The 14,879-nt window shown below is 43.1% G+C and overlaps 1 protein-coding gene across 1 annotated transcript in view; it reads right to left on the reverse strand.

Annotated features, from left to right (window-relative positions):
- Positions 1–14,879, reverse strand: part of ADAMTS17 (ADAM metallopeptidase with thrombospondin type 1 motif 17) — a 281,647-nt gene that overhangs the window by 216,167 nt on the left and 50,601 nt on the right. Inside the window, exons 4-6 of the mRNA XM_075069708.1 lie at positions 10,719–10,802; positions 10,167–10,324; positions 3,068–3,111 (exon numbers count right to left, since the gene is read on the reverse strand). Of these exons, the coding sequence (XP_074925809.1) occupies positions 3,068–3,111; positions 10,167–10,324; positions 10,719–10,802 (286 nt within the window). The remainder of the gene's footprint in view (positions 1–3,067; positions 3,112–10,166; positions 10,325–10,718; positions 10,803–14,879) is intronic.

The raw sequence follows: 14,879 nt of genomic DNA on the forward strand, positions 1-14,879 counted from the left end.
GAATTGCGCATAGATGCTGCTATTTGAAATGATGAGCCTTGTATTGAAGTACAAGACCATTACTATAGTTTATTCTTCCTCCTGACCCACCACACACAAGCAACACAAGGACAACCTAATTGCCGGTGTAACTTCCCTGATATGCATGGATTACAATCAGGGTGAACTTCACAAATGAAGACAAATCTTTGGTGAAGAGAGGGAAAGGGAGCTTATATAAACTGACAAGGGGGAAAAAAATCACTATTGGGTCAAATTTATCCATAGAAAAGGTAGACAGTGATCTCTAGGTAAACAAAAATCTTTGGTGTAGCCAAGCCATCAAGAAACTTCATCATATTGTTTCGGATGTATCCCTTTCAGTACAAGGATGACAAATTTACTCAGACCTATCAAACCCGTTCTGCCTTAGAAATGCTACTTCCTCAAACCGTAGCAGTCTCAAAATGCATACTGCACCACTGTGTTATAACTCAATGAGATAATCCTAATCAAGGCAGATGATGAATAGATGGCCAGAGAAGTGACTCTCACCCTTCCAGCTCCACACCCAACCACTTGAGAGGCATTTCCCAAAGTAGGGGGCATATATGGATGCCAGGCTGATGGGCAGACAGATATTTCAGTTGTTTTCCAACATTTTAGCTTTCATTTAAAAAATAAAACAAAAAGGTTCCTAGATCTCATCATTTAAAAAAAAAAAAAACCTACAAAATCCAGTGCTGAGGCACCCTCTTGAGTTTGCAGACAGCCTGAAGCAGCAGCTCCAAGAGATCCGAACTGTCTTATTCATTTCACTAGGCGTTCACTTGGATCCCAGTGTTGGCATTTTAAATTGTTAATGAATTCAATTATCAGAGGGGTAGCCATGTTAGTCTGGATCTGTAAAAAGTGACAGAGTCCTGTGGCACCTTATCGACTAACAGACATATTGGAGCATAAGCTTTCGTGGGTGAATACCCACTTCATCAGATGCGCTTCGTCATGCATCTGACGAAGTGGGTATTCACCGACAAAAGCTTAGGCTCCAATACATCTGCTAGTCTATAAGATGCCACAGGACTCTGTCATTTTTTAATGATTTCAAGGTTCACCATGGCATGTAACAGAGGAGAGAAAGCATCGTATTACAAAGATGTGCACAACCATTTCCCAAAGTGTAGGACACATCCCCTGCTGCGGGAGGAAAGAAGAACTAGCCAGTGAGGCACGAAAGACAAATACATTAAGATGGTTACGTGGAGGGATCAGGACTGGTTTCATTTTCTTGAATGAGTACTCGATTTCTACCAGGTTGGGAAATGCTGCACTGGAAAGACTAGGAAACAAATGTGGTATTTACTACCCTATCTTCCACTACCTCTACAAGAATCCCTATGGGCCAAAGAGAAACTATACAGCTATTGCAAGAACAGAAAAGAGACAGTCATCATCATATTTCCTCAGCCAGACTGTATGTGGAAAGATAATTCCTGAACACGGATCCTCATTAATGCAGTCTTTAAACAAGGGAAGAGATTTGAACACAGTAAGCATTTGTTAAGCAGCAGCATGTGTCTTCCATCAGCTTTATTTTTGCGTAGAGATCACCATGTACTGTGCCGGGTCCACATCCGGACTCAGGTACACAGCATAAAACACTTCCTTAGTGGAAGGATGTTTTCCATTGGGCTTGGAGAGAATAAGCACATTGTAAAGAATTCCCACCGGAAAGTCTGGAGATACAGCACAGATCTTGTTAACATTTGAATGAAGAATGTATATATTTTTCAATTATGTTTACATCTCTCATCTCCTATGATTATTCTCCACACCACACGTAGGAAAGAATCTGTGTACTGAGACGTAATTTTCACAACAGTCTCAGGCCTCCTACTGAAGGATGTTTACAGTTGTTATCTTCCCCCAAGCCAACCTTCCCCAGCTATTTATCTCTATTAGCACGAAGTGTTCTCCCCAACTTCCAGGGACTGAACAGAGACCTGCTGGAGCAGATCACAAAGCCAGAATTCACTTGGAATGAAGAAACTGACGCAAAGGCAGTTTGACTTTGACACAAATCTGTAAACAATCATATGATAATCACGGATAGTATATTGAGGTATGCCTCCAAAAGCAGGTAGCGTGGTGATAAAAGAAAAACTGGAGGGCTGGACATGCAGTCCACCTATGCAAAACAGAGTAGGTAAGGTGTGGGGTGTAGTGGCATGTGCCACTGGAAAATCAGGGCTGGGATACACTTCAATGTAGATAGGAAGTCAGAAGTGGGAAAGAAGAAGATCTCTAATTTGGCTTTAGTAAGGTCCTTCTTTTCCTCTCTCTCTCGCACACACTCTCTCATACAGTTCCTCTACAGGCTGGGAGAGAAGGAAGAGACACATCGTTACTGATGTTTCTATTTTTTGATACTTGGGAGGCAATGAAATACTTCTGTGATGGCAGGGGTCCCATAAATAGATCGAGATTAGACAGCGAAAAGGGGAAGAAAAAAATACCCACTTTGCCAAAGTCTGGCATCCGGTATTGAACTACCATTTAGATCTGAATGTTATGTAGGCCAGTGGTTCTCAAACTAGGGCTGCCATTTGTTCAGGGAAAGCCTCTGGTGGGCCAGGCCAGTTTGTTTACCTGCCACGCCTGCAGGTTCAGCCGATCGCAGCTCCCAGTGGCCTCCAGGGATGTAACGGCCACCGCTTCCCGTAGCCCCCATTGGCCTGGAGCGGCAATCAGTGGCCACTGGGAGCTGCAATTGGCCGAACGTGTGGACACAGCAGGTAAACAAACCGGCCCAGACCGGACTGCCAGGGGCTTTCCCTGAACAAGTGCCGGCCCTAGTTTGAGAACCATGGATGTACGCAATTAAGGGCAGATATAGGACATCTGGTGTGCATTATCTGTCAGCTGTTAAGTCCAGGCAGACTGATCCACGTTTGCATGATGGCCACATTCATAACAATAACAGAAACACGAGAACAAACCCAAGAGTCAAAGAAATCGTCCAGAGAGCTGATAATCTCAATACATAGCTGGCGTTTAAACCATACTCCTCCTAATTGTGCTGACTTACCCACTGTGTCACAGGGTTCGTCTTTGTGTACGCAGAAATCTGTCCTAAAAAGAAAACAAAAACACAGGTCAAGGGTATGCTGTGCCTCAAGAACAGATTAGAGAAAAGCAGGGGTCCACGAACCAAAGTTCTGAAACATTCCCAGCTATCAGGAAAGTCAAAGTCCTTTAACTGCTGCGTATTATACACGATGACAACATGTAACAGCACTGACTTATTTTCAAGATGACGAGAGTTATTTTGATAGTTCCACTCACTACATCCAAAGTCAAACCTGGGCTTCGTAAGAGCAAACATGCAAGAGAGAACTGCCACATTAGGAAGTAGGAAACCAAATGTTTCTATGTCAGTAGCCTAGACTAAAATTGGGCCACTCACGTTCACACAGTACTGCACTCAAAAGAAGTCGGCGTGCCATCCTGCAGCAGAATCTAAAACTAGGAGAAGGGAGGAGAAACCAGGGGACATTGTACATGGTTATACAGGACTGAGTCCTAGAAAACAAGTCATGTCAGAATCAGGGGTTCTCAATCTTTTTCTTACTGAGACCTTCCCACATGCTATGGAAACTTCACAGATCACCTGTGCCACAACAACTGGTTTCTGCATATAAAAGCCAGGGACAGCGTTAGAGGGTAGCAAGCAGGGCAACTGCCTGGGGCTTCCGCTTTCTGCCCTGGGCCCCAATGAGTCTAACACTGGCCCTGCTTGAGGGACCCCCTGAAACCTGCTCACGGCCCCCCAGAGGGTCCTGGACTCCTGGTTGAGAACCACTGGTCGGAATCACAATAAAAACTGCTCTCTTTCAAATTCTCCCCCTTTTAATCTATTTCATTCCTTCATTCTGTTTATATATTTTTCTTGCTCCACAGACACAGAGTAAGAAAAAGGAAAGAGTCAGAAATAAAACAAAAGAAAGAAGTTGGAGGAGGAGAGTAAACAAAATATTCAGATTAGCGGTAGACAAACTGACTCAAATAAAATATGACTCAGCCTGAATTTTCATCCAAGACTTGAAACAAACACCAGCCTTTCACCAGGTTCAAAAGTGTTCAACTGACCTGTTTTCCCACCTCAACAACATCTCACTGTACCTCCCGGGTTTGACCAGGATAGAAAGCAGATTATTACCATCACTGTCTGTACTGCAGTGAGACCCAGAAACCCCAGTCAGACTAAGACCTGATTGTCCTAGATCAGTGGTTCCCAAATGGGGCTTTGTGAACCCCTGGGGGTTCAAGAAATGTTACAGGGGGTTCTTGGGAAAAAAATTCCCTAATGGTGGACAGAGCTATCCCTAGGGACCCCGGGCGCATGGGATCAGCAGCTCGGAGCCCCTGGACTTCCAAGAGCTAAGCAGATCAAAGCAAGCGAATCTATCACACTGAGGAGATTTAAACTTCAAGACTCCTTATAAGAAATGCAAAGGCAGGTGGATATTTTTTGCTGTTTTTAAAATTAAATAGGCAGCTAGCATTGTTTTTAAAATTCTTATGAAGAACAAGTTTAAGCTCTGTTGTAACATGTGTTGTTTACCTGAACTGCTCAAGACCTGAATGCTTGTGTAAGAGGAACTCTTTGAGTTGGCTTCTTAGATACCTTCATGCTGTTTCACATCTGATACTTCTTGATGAAACACAGGAGCCTTGTCTTAGAACAGGCTTATTCAAAGTGATACAAGCTACGAAAGTGAGATCTTGGAAGAGTGTTGCCGTTTTCATAATGCAATGAAAATAGTGTAATGATAAATAATAATTAATAATAGTGTGTAATAAGCATGTCACAAAAACAAATTTAGTATTTCCAAGATCACTGCTTTTATAATTTATAGTCAAGTAAAGGAGAAAATCCCTGGAAATATTCATTTTTAGGAGGGAGTTCGCGAGACTTAATATTATGGTGAAAGGGGTTCACAGGTTGTTAAAGTTTGAGAACCACTGTCCTAGATACTGTACAAACAAAGAGATGGCCACTGCCCCCCAGGAGCTTACAATCTAAGTAATATCAAGAATGCTCTCTCTCATGAGATTTCCAGCCCAATTTACAATTTTTTTAAAAAATTAAAATAAGGTTTGCATACATTTAAAGAAGGTTCAGAGCATCTCCACTGTCACCTCCTCATCTTTGGGAATTTTCCTCTTCAGCTCCTGCTTGACCAAAGAGTGCTAGCTTCTCTCAGGAGCACTGCCTTACAGATGAGGAGCCAAGGAAATCTATGAAAGCTGCTAAGAGACACCAAAGGGTTCTTTCAAAAGCAACAGCCTTGCCATTGTTCCCCCTGCCTTTTCAATCCAGGGTAAGTGGGCGCAAAAGTTATGCACATACATTGTGGGTGTGTGGTTATAAATGCCCAGCCCACAAGTGGGATTTTCTGTTTGGGGTTTTTGGGGAGGAGGGAGGGTAAAGAAAATGTCCTGCTGGAATAAAAATGTAAGAATAGGATTTTTCAGAAGAAAATAATGGAGTGAGATCCCAAACTCCCACTTCAATGAGACTTGGGCCCATAACACCATTACTCTCCTTTGAGCAAGTTGTTTAAAAAAAAAAAAAAAATCCCAGTTCAAGTTAGTTTAAAAAAAAAAATTAAAGCAACTGAAAATAATCAATATTAACTGTCAAAATTCATATTAAAAAATCCACCCTGAATATTTCCGAGCTTACATTTCATGACAAAAGAATTACGATTACAGCAGGGGTTGGCAACCACTGGCATGCAGCTCGCCAGAGCAAGCACCCTGGCGGGCTGGGCCAGTTTGTTTACCGGCCGCATCGGCTGGTTCAGCCGATCGTGGATCCCACTGGCCAATGGGGCTACGAGAAGCGGTGCAGGCCAAGGGATGTGCTGGTCGCAGCTTCCTGCCACCCCCATTGGTCTGGGAAGGCAACACGTGGCCAGTGGGAGCCACGATCAGCCGAACCTGCCAATGCGGCAGGTAAACAAACTGACCCGGCCCGCCAGGATGCTTAGCCTGGTGAGCCGCATGCCAGAGGTTGCCGACCCCTGGATTACAGCCATCAACAGGTTAAAAATCAGGCAGAAACAAAATAATCAGAAGCCGCCACCATGCCCTGGCCAGGGATTCCATTTTTCAGAGCAGCGCTGCTGCATGATACCCTGACATTTGCTCGTGACTGAGCTGGCATAAGAACAATTGCTGAGTTCCCAGAGCCAGCTTGACAGAGGTTTATTTAACGACTTATGATGTTATATAAACTGGTAAATCAAACAGATACTTTTATTGTGACAACAAATAGCTGAACTACTGGTAGATGGCAGAGGGCCATCACTAGAAACGAATCTCTCTGATGGGACTGGCTATCTTAGCAAATAATGCATCGCAAGTCTTGCCACTTGCACTCTGTGGTTCTACCAGGAAAGGTGTCTAGTGGTTTCAGTCAACTCGGAGAAATTACCACCATGCTGTGAAACTAACGGTCGCGTAAATAGTTCGGCACAACTTGCAGACTATGATCGATCTCTATGGAGGTGGAATAATCCCTCACCTCTAAGGCGGCTGGTCTCTTCTGGTCATGGTGGTGCTCTTCAGTGAAGCAATAAAAGGAAACCTAGCATTTCATCTGCCGTGCAGGACATTGCAGCTGGGTCTGTGAGTAAAATACCTTCAACTGCCCCCAAAACACAAAGCCAAGAAACCCACCCTTCTGCCCCAGGACCTTGCATCCAACCATTCTGCATTAGGTCATGCTGACCATTTGTCAGGCTTTCGTAAGAACACAACATAATAAGAACGGCCATACTGTGTCCATCTAACCCAGTGTCCTGTCTTCTGACAGTGGCCAGTGCCAGATGCAGCAAAGGGAATGAACAGAACAGGGCAATTTTGAGCGATCCATCCCCTGTCGTCCTTTCCCAGCATATGGCAGTCAGGGACATCCACAGCATGGGATTGCTTCCCTGACCATCTTCGCTAATAGCCAAGGTTACGATTTTGTCATGGGTATTTTTAGTAAAAGTCATGGACAGGTCACAGGCAATAAACAGAAAGTCACCGAAGCCAGGAAAAATGGGGAGGGAGGAGGGTCCAGCACCCTCCCCCCCTCCCCCCACAATGTCTGGGAGCCGCAGGGGGCCCCTGCCAGTAGCGGCGGCTGGGCAACTCAGGGGTTGCCGGTGGTGCCGGCAGCCGATCAGTTGCAGGGGGTCACGCCGCCCGCAGCTACCCCCTGCTGTCCATGAAGTCTGGGCTGCTGCGGGGTCCCCAGTGTCATGAAGGTAGCTGGAAGTCATAATCTTAGCCTTACTAATAGCTATTGAGGACCTACCCTACAGGAATTTATCTGATTCTTTTGGGAACTTGGTTGTACTTTGGGCCTTCACAGCATTGCAATGAGTTCTGCAGGTGGACAGTACTTCCTTTTATTTGTTTTAAATCTGCTGCCTATTCATTTCATCGGGTGACCCCTGGTTCTTGCGCAAGGTTGCTTTTGTTTGTAAGTGGCCACCCACCATTCCATTGGAGGGATTTTCCTCTCTATGGGAGCATTTAGTATTAAGTACAAATGGGGAAAACACCTATTTTCTGCTTCATCCTGCAAAGGTAAATTCCCAGAAGCAAACTGTTCATGGCTCCTTTTCGTGAAAACAGCCAGCAAGCTGGAACCAGAGTTCTCTTTGGAGATTGACTCTAAAGATTCTGAGTTCCCAAGCAGCTGCAGCTGCTGAAAATCCAGCTTCTGCTTTTTCTGGCTCAACTATTTCTGCTGGACATGCTGTTGCTTCCATATCCTCCATGGCTGGTCCATCTGTACAGTCTGGTGATGATCCAGGGATGCACACACATGCTTCTAAAGGAATGGGTTAGAACTGTGGGAATAGGAAAACACTGCAATTACATGCTGCTGGCCTATTGTGTTGGACAGATGTGGTTTTCTGAAGAAAACCAGCGGTCCTGTGCCAAATATTCCTCCTCACAAAATTAGCTGCTCTTCAAGTCTATTATCCAAACTAATGGCAGCGGTAGCTTTCCGGCTATTATTACTACAAAACCATCCAAATCCAGTTAGCCCACAGAGCATCCCTGCAGACTGACTCCAACTCGTTTAGCATGACACCAAGCATTCAATTTCATAAGCTGCAGAGGGCATACATGAAATGCTCCACTTCTCCCTGCCAATGCCTAAAACCCCATCAAAGTGATTTGCATGCCTCACCGTGTCACATGGGATCAAAAGATTCATGCTGGATGCACAGATTAGAGTTAAAAAAAAATCTTATGTATTTATTTAGGTCCTGATCCAATCAAGCACATGTTTAACTATAAGCAGGATGTGTATTACTCCCATTGACTTCAAAGAGACTACTCACCCTGCTTAAAAAGTTAAGCATATACTTAGGTGCTTTTCTAGATGAAGGACTTAGTGACTGCACTGAATACAGAACAGATGGGAGATCCTGCACCAACTCCAGAGGAAACTGCATAATCATATTCAAACTGTATAATCATATTCAAAGGTGAATTTTGAGGAAATCTACTAGCCTGTTGCACTGGCAAAGCAATCACTGGCTGGATATTCTACAGCCCACTTTCATTTAACAATCATTAGCATCCCATGATACTTTGGAATGATGACCATAATCAACATGCCTATAGAAACAAGAGAAAATGCTTTAGGGAGGGACTTTAAAAATGCTAATTGCTGATAGGGTGAAAAAGTCTCCTATAGAATCCTGTGAATTTGGCTAGTTTCTCACACTGACAGCAGCCCTGTGCAGTGAATGCAGTGCAGCCTAGTTCAAAACACTCGTTCTCAACTGTGTTCAAACTGTGTAAGCAACTTTAAGGGGGAGGAAAATGTTTTTTTTAAATGGCCCCTGTTAATTAATTACCCGAAGCACAGACAGAGAATAAGAAGAGAAACCATTTATATAAACCTCTGAGAAACACATGAAATAAAATTCTGTGCCGAATACAACTCTACAACAATGATGCTCCCTGAGTTTAATCTTGTGCGGTTCTGCTTTTAACCCTTACTGTGCTACTCTGCATCAAGCACCTAGAATTTAGAACTACAGACCACTTAATCTCTTGGCACTCATCAAATGCATCCATTTTATGAGACATTACTAACTTATTAGCCATCACTGTCACTGGGCTAAATCAGTTCCATGAGAGATGTTGCTATAAAGTGGCCAGCCTTACATATGGAACCTTGGTGAAGTATCTCTGCATATATCTGGATCCAGGATGTACCAAGATACAGGAAGACTTTCTCCAGGCAAATACATTATGGGGCATTAAAATAAGGTGTTGGGAAATCATTTTCCAAAGAGTATCGATACTATTGTACCTATACAGAACAGGAAGAGCCTCAGTTTTTGTGTCTTGAATCTTTGCTTTCTATTGACATTCAAAATCTTTCTCCCCTTTAATTTAAAAATCACAACTGCAGTCTTCTTACAAAATAGAGGAAGAAGATGTGGAAACATTTTTTCTATTCACATTATAGACAGAAAAAAAGTAAAACGATGGATAATAATGCTGGGCATAGCAGTATTCTGTCCTATAGATCAATATGGGTAATATCCCTTGGGTTTGAACCTTACGCAGGCATGGTGTATTTGATCACTATATAGAGCCACAAAAGGGTGACCCTGGACAATCTGTGCTATGCACCAATGGAGCAAGCAAATTCTAATGGTGGTTTAGTGCCATGATGGATGAGTTAGTTAGGGATTGGTCCTGCTTTGACAAGGGGGTTGGACTAGATGACTGCCTGAAGTCCCTTCCAACCCTGATATTCTATGATTCTAAGTAGATAAGATAAGTGTTGGTTCTAAATAGAATACTCATAAACTGTCGCTTTTCTTGTTGTTGGGTTGTGTAGAGAAAGCGGGGACTAACATGTAGTCCAGTAGCATTCAAAAAGAGAAACACCTTTCACTGCCACAGAAAGAATTTTTTTCTTTTAAATCAAGACAAATCACTCCATTCTGCTCTGTTCTATCTATACAACCCAGCACGCCACAAGCTAGGATGAATGAGGGACAAACATCATCAACAGTGGGAAATGACTCCTGGAATTACTTGCTGACCAGATGGGCCATACAAACAGGACCAGTAAACCACTTCCACTGTACCTGGTAACAAAGACAGCAGCGTCCACAGGAGGGGTATCATCTCTTGCACCAGGAACCTGATTATTACCAAGATACTTTGCTCCACCATACTCTTCATTTTGCCAGTGGCAAAAACTCTCCAGAGACCTCTCTCCATGGTGCCCAATGGACAGTTTTGCCTTTAGAAAACAAAAATGGAATTCAAAGAAACAAAGATTGGTCAAACAAGGGGATACATAGGTCTACGTAGCATAAAATCATTAAGTGACAAACATACAGTTCAAAGTTATACTTGTGAAGGTTATATGTGCATCACCACGGCCTTAACCTGGGGCCTGAAATTCAGCACCAAAGCACTGATCTCTACCACTTCACCTAAAGAGCTAATGCCATCAGCTGGTAACAGTAGCAAGCTTCTTTGGGAGTACGAGGCCCAAAGGGTTTATAGGATTGGGAACTGTGTTTTTGATTCCCTAACCATGTTATTAAATCTTTATAGCAGCTACTCCCCAGCCTAACTGGTGGTTTTAAAGTAAGACCACAGGAGCTGTATAAAAGTTTTGAAGAACTTACAGGACGATTTCGAAGGAGGACTAGCTTGGTCACTCGAATGCTGACTTTAATTCCGAGGCTCTGGTGCTGAAACATATTGTACACCTGTCAAAACACAACAGACAACAACATGTCAGAACAGCAAAAAGGAAAACGTTAACTAGAAGCAGATGAGGAATTAACCATGACCAAAAAGAGGTTCCTCCCCCCACTCAAAAAAAATAAAATAATCAAAAACGTTGTCTCAATCCAAAAGCAAATGTATCGCATTATTAAATAAAAATACAGAATTATAAAAGGAGGTACTGTGGTGCCATTTCAACCCAGAGTATATGGTAGATAGTAGCAGCCACAACTCTCAAACAAATAAAATAGACTTTCCTTAAGGCACATCTTTTGGATTCACTACACCGAACAATTTTTCGCACACATCCTCCAGCAAGGTTTACCATCCAGGGCAGATCCACCCAAAAAAACAGACAAGTCCTTTAAAAAAAAAAAAGAAAGAAAAAAAAAAGAAGACGAAAACTAGTAACAATGTGCTTTAACAAGGAAAGATCTGCTGGAGAAAAAAAGAAAGGAAATATATTCCAAAGGAACATTAAATAGAAACTAGAGAGATCTCAGAAACACAAACACATGTTAAAAACTGGTGGCTAATACAGACTTCCAGCATTTAAAACGTCAGTGATATCTGAATGCAAAAATGAAATAATGGTGTGTTTTAGACTTCAGGAAATAGAATGGAAAAGCAATTTCCCTGTGTTGTTTTCATATCTTATGTAAGAAAATAGTAATAAGTCAGCATATAATGACACAAGCCTCAGGAAATACAAAAATAGTGCCGGAAACTACCTTACTGTTATCTCCAGATTTCACATTCCTGCTCAGATAGTTCACCTCATTTATAGGTTAGAACACAGAACCTGAATTGATCCCAGAATTACATTCCGCCCATTTCTCTGGGTACAACTACATTGCCTAAACCACATCAAAAAAGGTGTAAGTGGGGAAATACACTATAAAGTATTTTAAACTTTTTATAACTTTGGGACAAACACCACACTCCCTACTCAGGCAAAAAAATCCAAACCACGGAAGAGGCTTCTCTGAGTAACGACAACAAGATCTGTCCCCGTTTGTTACCCGGATCTCATCTGGTTGTAAATGTTATTCAGGCTACATACAGACAGACAAACTGGATCTTTTTTTCCCCCCTTCCTCCAATGAAGCCACTACATGAACATATTTTGGGCAATGACATTTTCAAAACCTTAAATTTTTCCTAATCATGAAAGCAGTCAAGTATGCACTTAATTTTATGCACGTTATTAAGTGCTTTCCTGAATAGGGAAGGATTTAAGATAGTGTTTAAATCAAATGGTTTCTCAATCAGGGCCCAGACTGGGAGGCAGCAGTTCCTGAGCTCTAATCCACATTCAGCTCTCTGATCTCCTGTATGATCTTGATAAATCCACTTTCCTTTTCTATGGCCCTATTTACCCGTGTGTAAAATTGCTGGTACGACTTACCAATCTTACTGAAGTGTCTGATAATCTCTTAGGTCTGGTCCAAACAAACACTTATTTCATGGAAAGCTGGAGAGTAAATCTACCTCACATTAGCTTGCCTCAAACTAACTGGCCATGGGGACCAAGGTGGCATGCACTACCAGTTGCCTAGCGCACTCTGATCTACTCCCATTTCAAAGAACACCTGGGAACTTTCAGAGCGCAGGGAGACCTAGTGCAAAGCTGGGTTGATTTATTTCCCAGCTTGATGTGAAGTAAGTGTTCGTTCAGATAAGCCCTTAATGTTTGAAAATGTACAATGTGTGTATAGTATTAACATTCTTATTGTTAACTAAACTAAGGAATGAAGCCAGTGCTCCATCCCCAGAGTGGGCAAGCTTATGTCCCAATCCGGCCAGCTGGCTCAGCATGGGTGGACCCTGGCGCCTGCATGGAGCCCCACAGACTTCAAGGAGGCTCTTCATGGGGATTTGCCTGCTGGAGCCAGTTGCATAGGGCCTAGTAAACTATTCTGGGATTCATCAAGCTATTTTGAAACCATGACCCCCATTCCCCTCCAAGATACCTTGATTTTCTTCCAGTCAGCAATTTCAAATGTACCCCGGCTTGCCCTGCAATTTCAACGTGCAGATCTCTACTCTGTGTCACAATTAAAAACAAACCATTTTGCAGTTTATTTACATTTTTTAAATATATCTATAGATGTCCAAGTTAAAAGGTAAACTGTGCTACATATAAGAGTAAGAGCATCCTCCTTCTTTCCCCCCTCCATTTACAAACAATCTGGCACAAGAGATCGCCCTATCTAGACACTGTCAAAGTGCCCAACCACCAGATTATCTAGGTTACAGAGACTTTATAATGGGATTTCCTTTCCACCTGCCCTCTGCTCGCTCCCACCACCGTCCATCTGTCCTAAGCACATAGAAAATCCATCAATGTTGGAGTCCAAAAGCCAAAGTCTGAACCCAGCAGGGCCAAGTGGATTAAAAATTAAGCAAAAGTTCCAATGTGGTCACGCTAATTCCCTCTCTTAATTAGTGTCTGACAATGTGTGGATTTAACATACTGGAACTTGTCCAATGCCACTGCATATTATGCTCACGCTCTCTAATAATGTGGCTTGTACTTGCAGAACAAGACGAGGTGCACCCTGGCAGAAGGAAGTATTGTTTCTAACATTCCAGCACTGACAGTTTGCCTCCTTTTGTAGGCACTGCGGTGTCATAGCCACTGTGCTCAGTCTGAGTAGTCCCATGAGTATGCTGACTTCAGTGCCACAACACAAATTTATTAATAGCATTGTATGATGGGGTAATCTGCCATGAGCAGAGGGCGGAAGGTGAAGTGTCATTTATCCATGAATGGGAGCAGTTCAACACCGCCAACAAGTAAACTCTCCTGTCAAAAATGCTCCAACACGCGGGGGCAAGTTCACAGGAAAACAGAACTCTGAATGGGACTTAGACTTGCCACTGCAGGGAGCACCATCATCATTTTTTACTGGTTAGTGCTTAAAAGAGAGAGGTAGGCGGTTCACACCAGCCACAGAAAGGCACAGTCCCTGCCCAAAAGAGTTTACAATCTAAATCAGATTAAATCTGCATTGGGACAGTAGGACATTACTTTTCACCAACCAAATGAGGACTGGGTGGATTTGTGCAGCAACCAGCTACATTTCCTTTGGGAAGTTCTAGCCTGTAGAAACTCATATAAGATCAGTCCTTATATTATCACACTCTGACTCCAAAAAACAAAACCAAAAAAACACACCATCAAAAGCTCAGACCTGTGGATGGCTTTCTACTTTCTGCAGTGCTCACAGAGAGACAAGGTATCAACAGCCTCTTCCAGTTCTTCAAAATGTTCTTCTGCCAAGTCAATATAGTTCTTTTTACAATGTCTTCTCTAGCTACAGCTGTTTGTGAACCCCATAGCAGTACATGGGGGTTTAGACACCACCTATGTCATGGCTCACATCAAAGGTCCCAGTGCACCAAACTACATGAAGGACACCAACAATTCAGTTGTGAGTGCTGTTATGAATGTAACTCTCAGGACATGTGACATCAGCCAGTGTATCTTGGGTCTCAGAGCACTTAGGGCAAAAGTAAAACCTATATGTTTAATTTAGGAGGCCCCTTGTCTCCTGAGCCTAGGTGGAAAAGCATGCCTGCTTCAAACAAGGTATCTAGCCCAGCTTAAGTTTGCCAGCATGAAGGTGAAGCGATGACTGATTTCACTGGGTGACATCATTTCAATATCAGGATTGGAGTCAACCACTGAAGTTCTATACCATGCATGGAAACTCCCTCCACGTACTTCTTCAGTTCAGTTTTCTAGGGTAACACAGAATGCTAGGAAGATGTCTGAATGTTGCTGGTACTCTGATTTGCAATGAGTATAATTTGGTGAGGAGTCCGCTGAAGGACCTCATCTGCCCAATTACTCAACCCAGAAGTATTACAAGTGGGCAACAAGCTGGTAAGCTGAATTATCAGGATCCAGGAGCAGCCAGAAAATATTTCACTTGGGCTTCTTTGCCTTAAGGCAGTGTTTCCCGAACTTGGGATGCCGCTTGTGTAGGAAAAGCCCCTGGCGGGCCGGGCCGGTCTGTTTACCTGCCGCGTCCGCAGGTCTGGCCGATCGC

The sequence above is a fragment of the Chelonoidis abingdonii genome, chromosome 9 (assembly GCF_003597395.2).
Source record: "Chelonoidis abingdonii isolate Lonesome George chromosome 9, CheloAbing_2.0, whole genome shotgun sequence".
NCBI classification, from domain to species: Eukaryota; Metazoa; Chordata; order Testudines; family Testudinidae; genus Chelonoidis; species Chelonoidis abingdonii.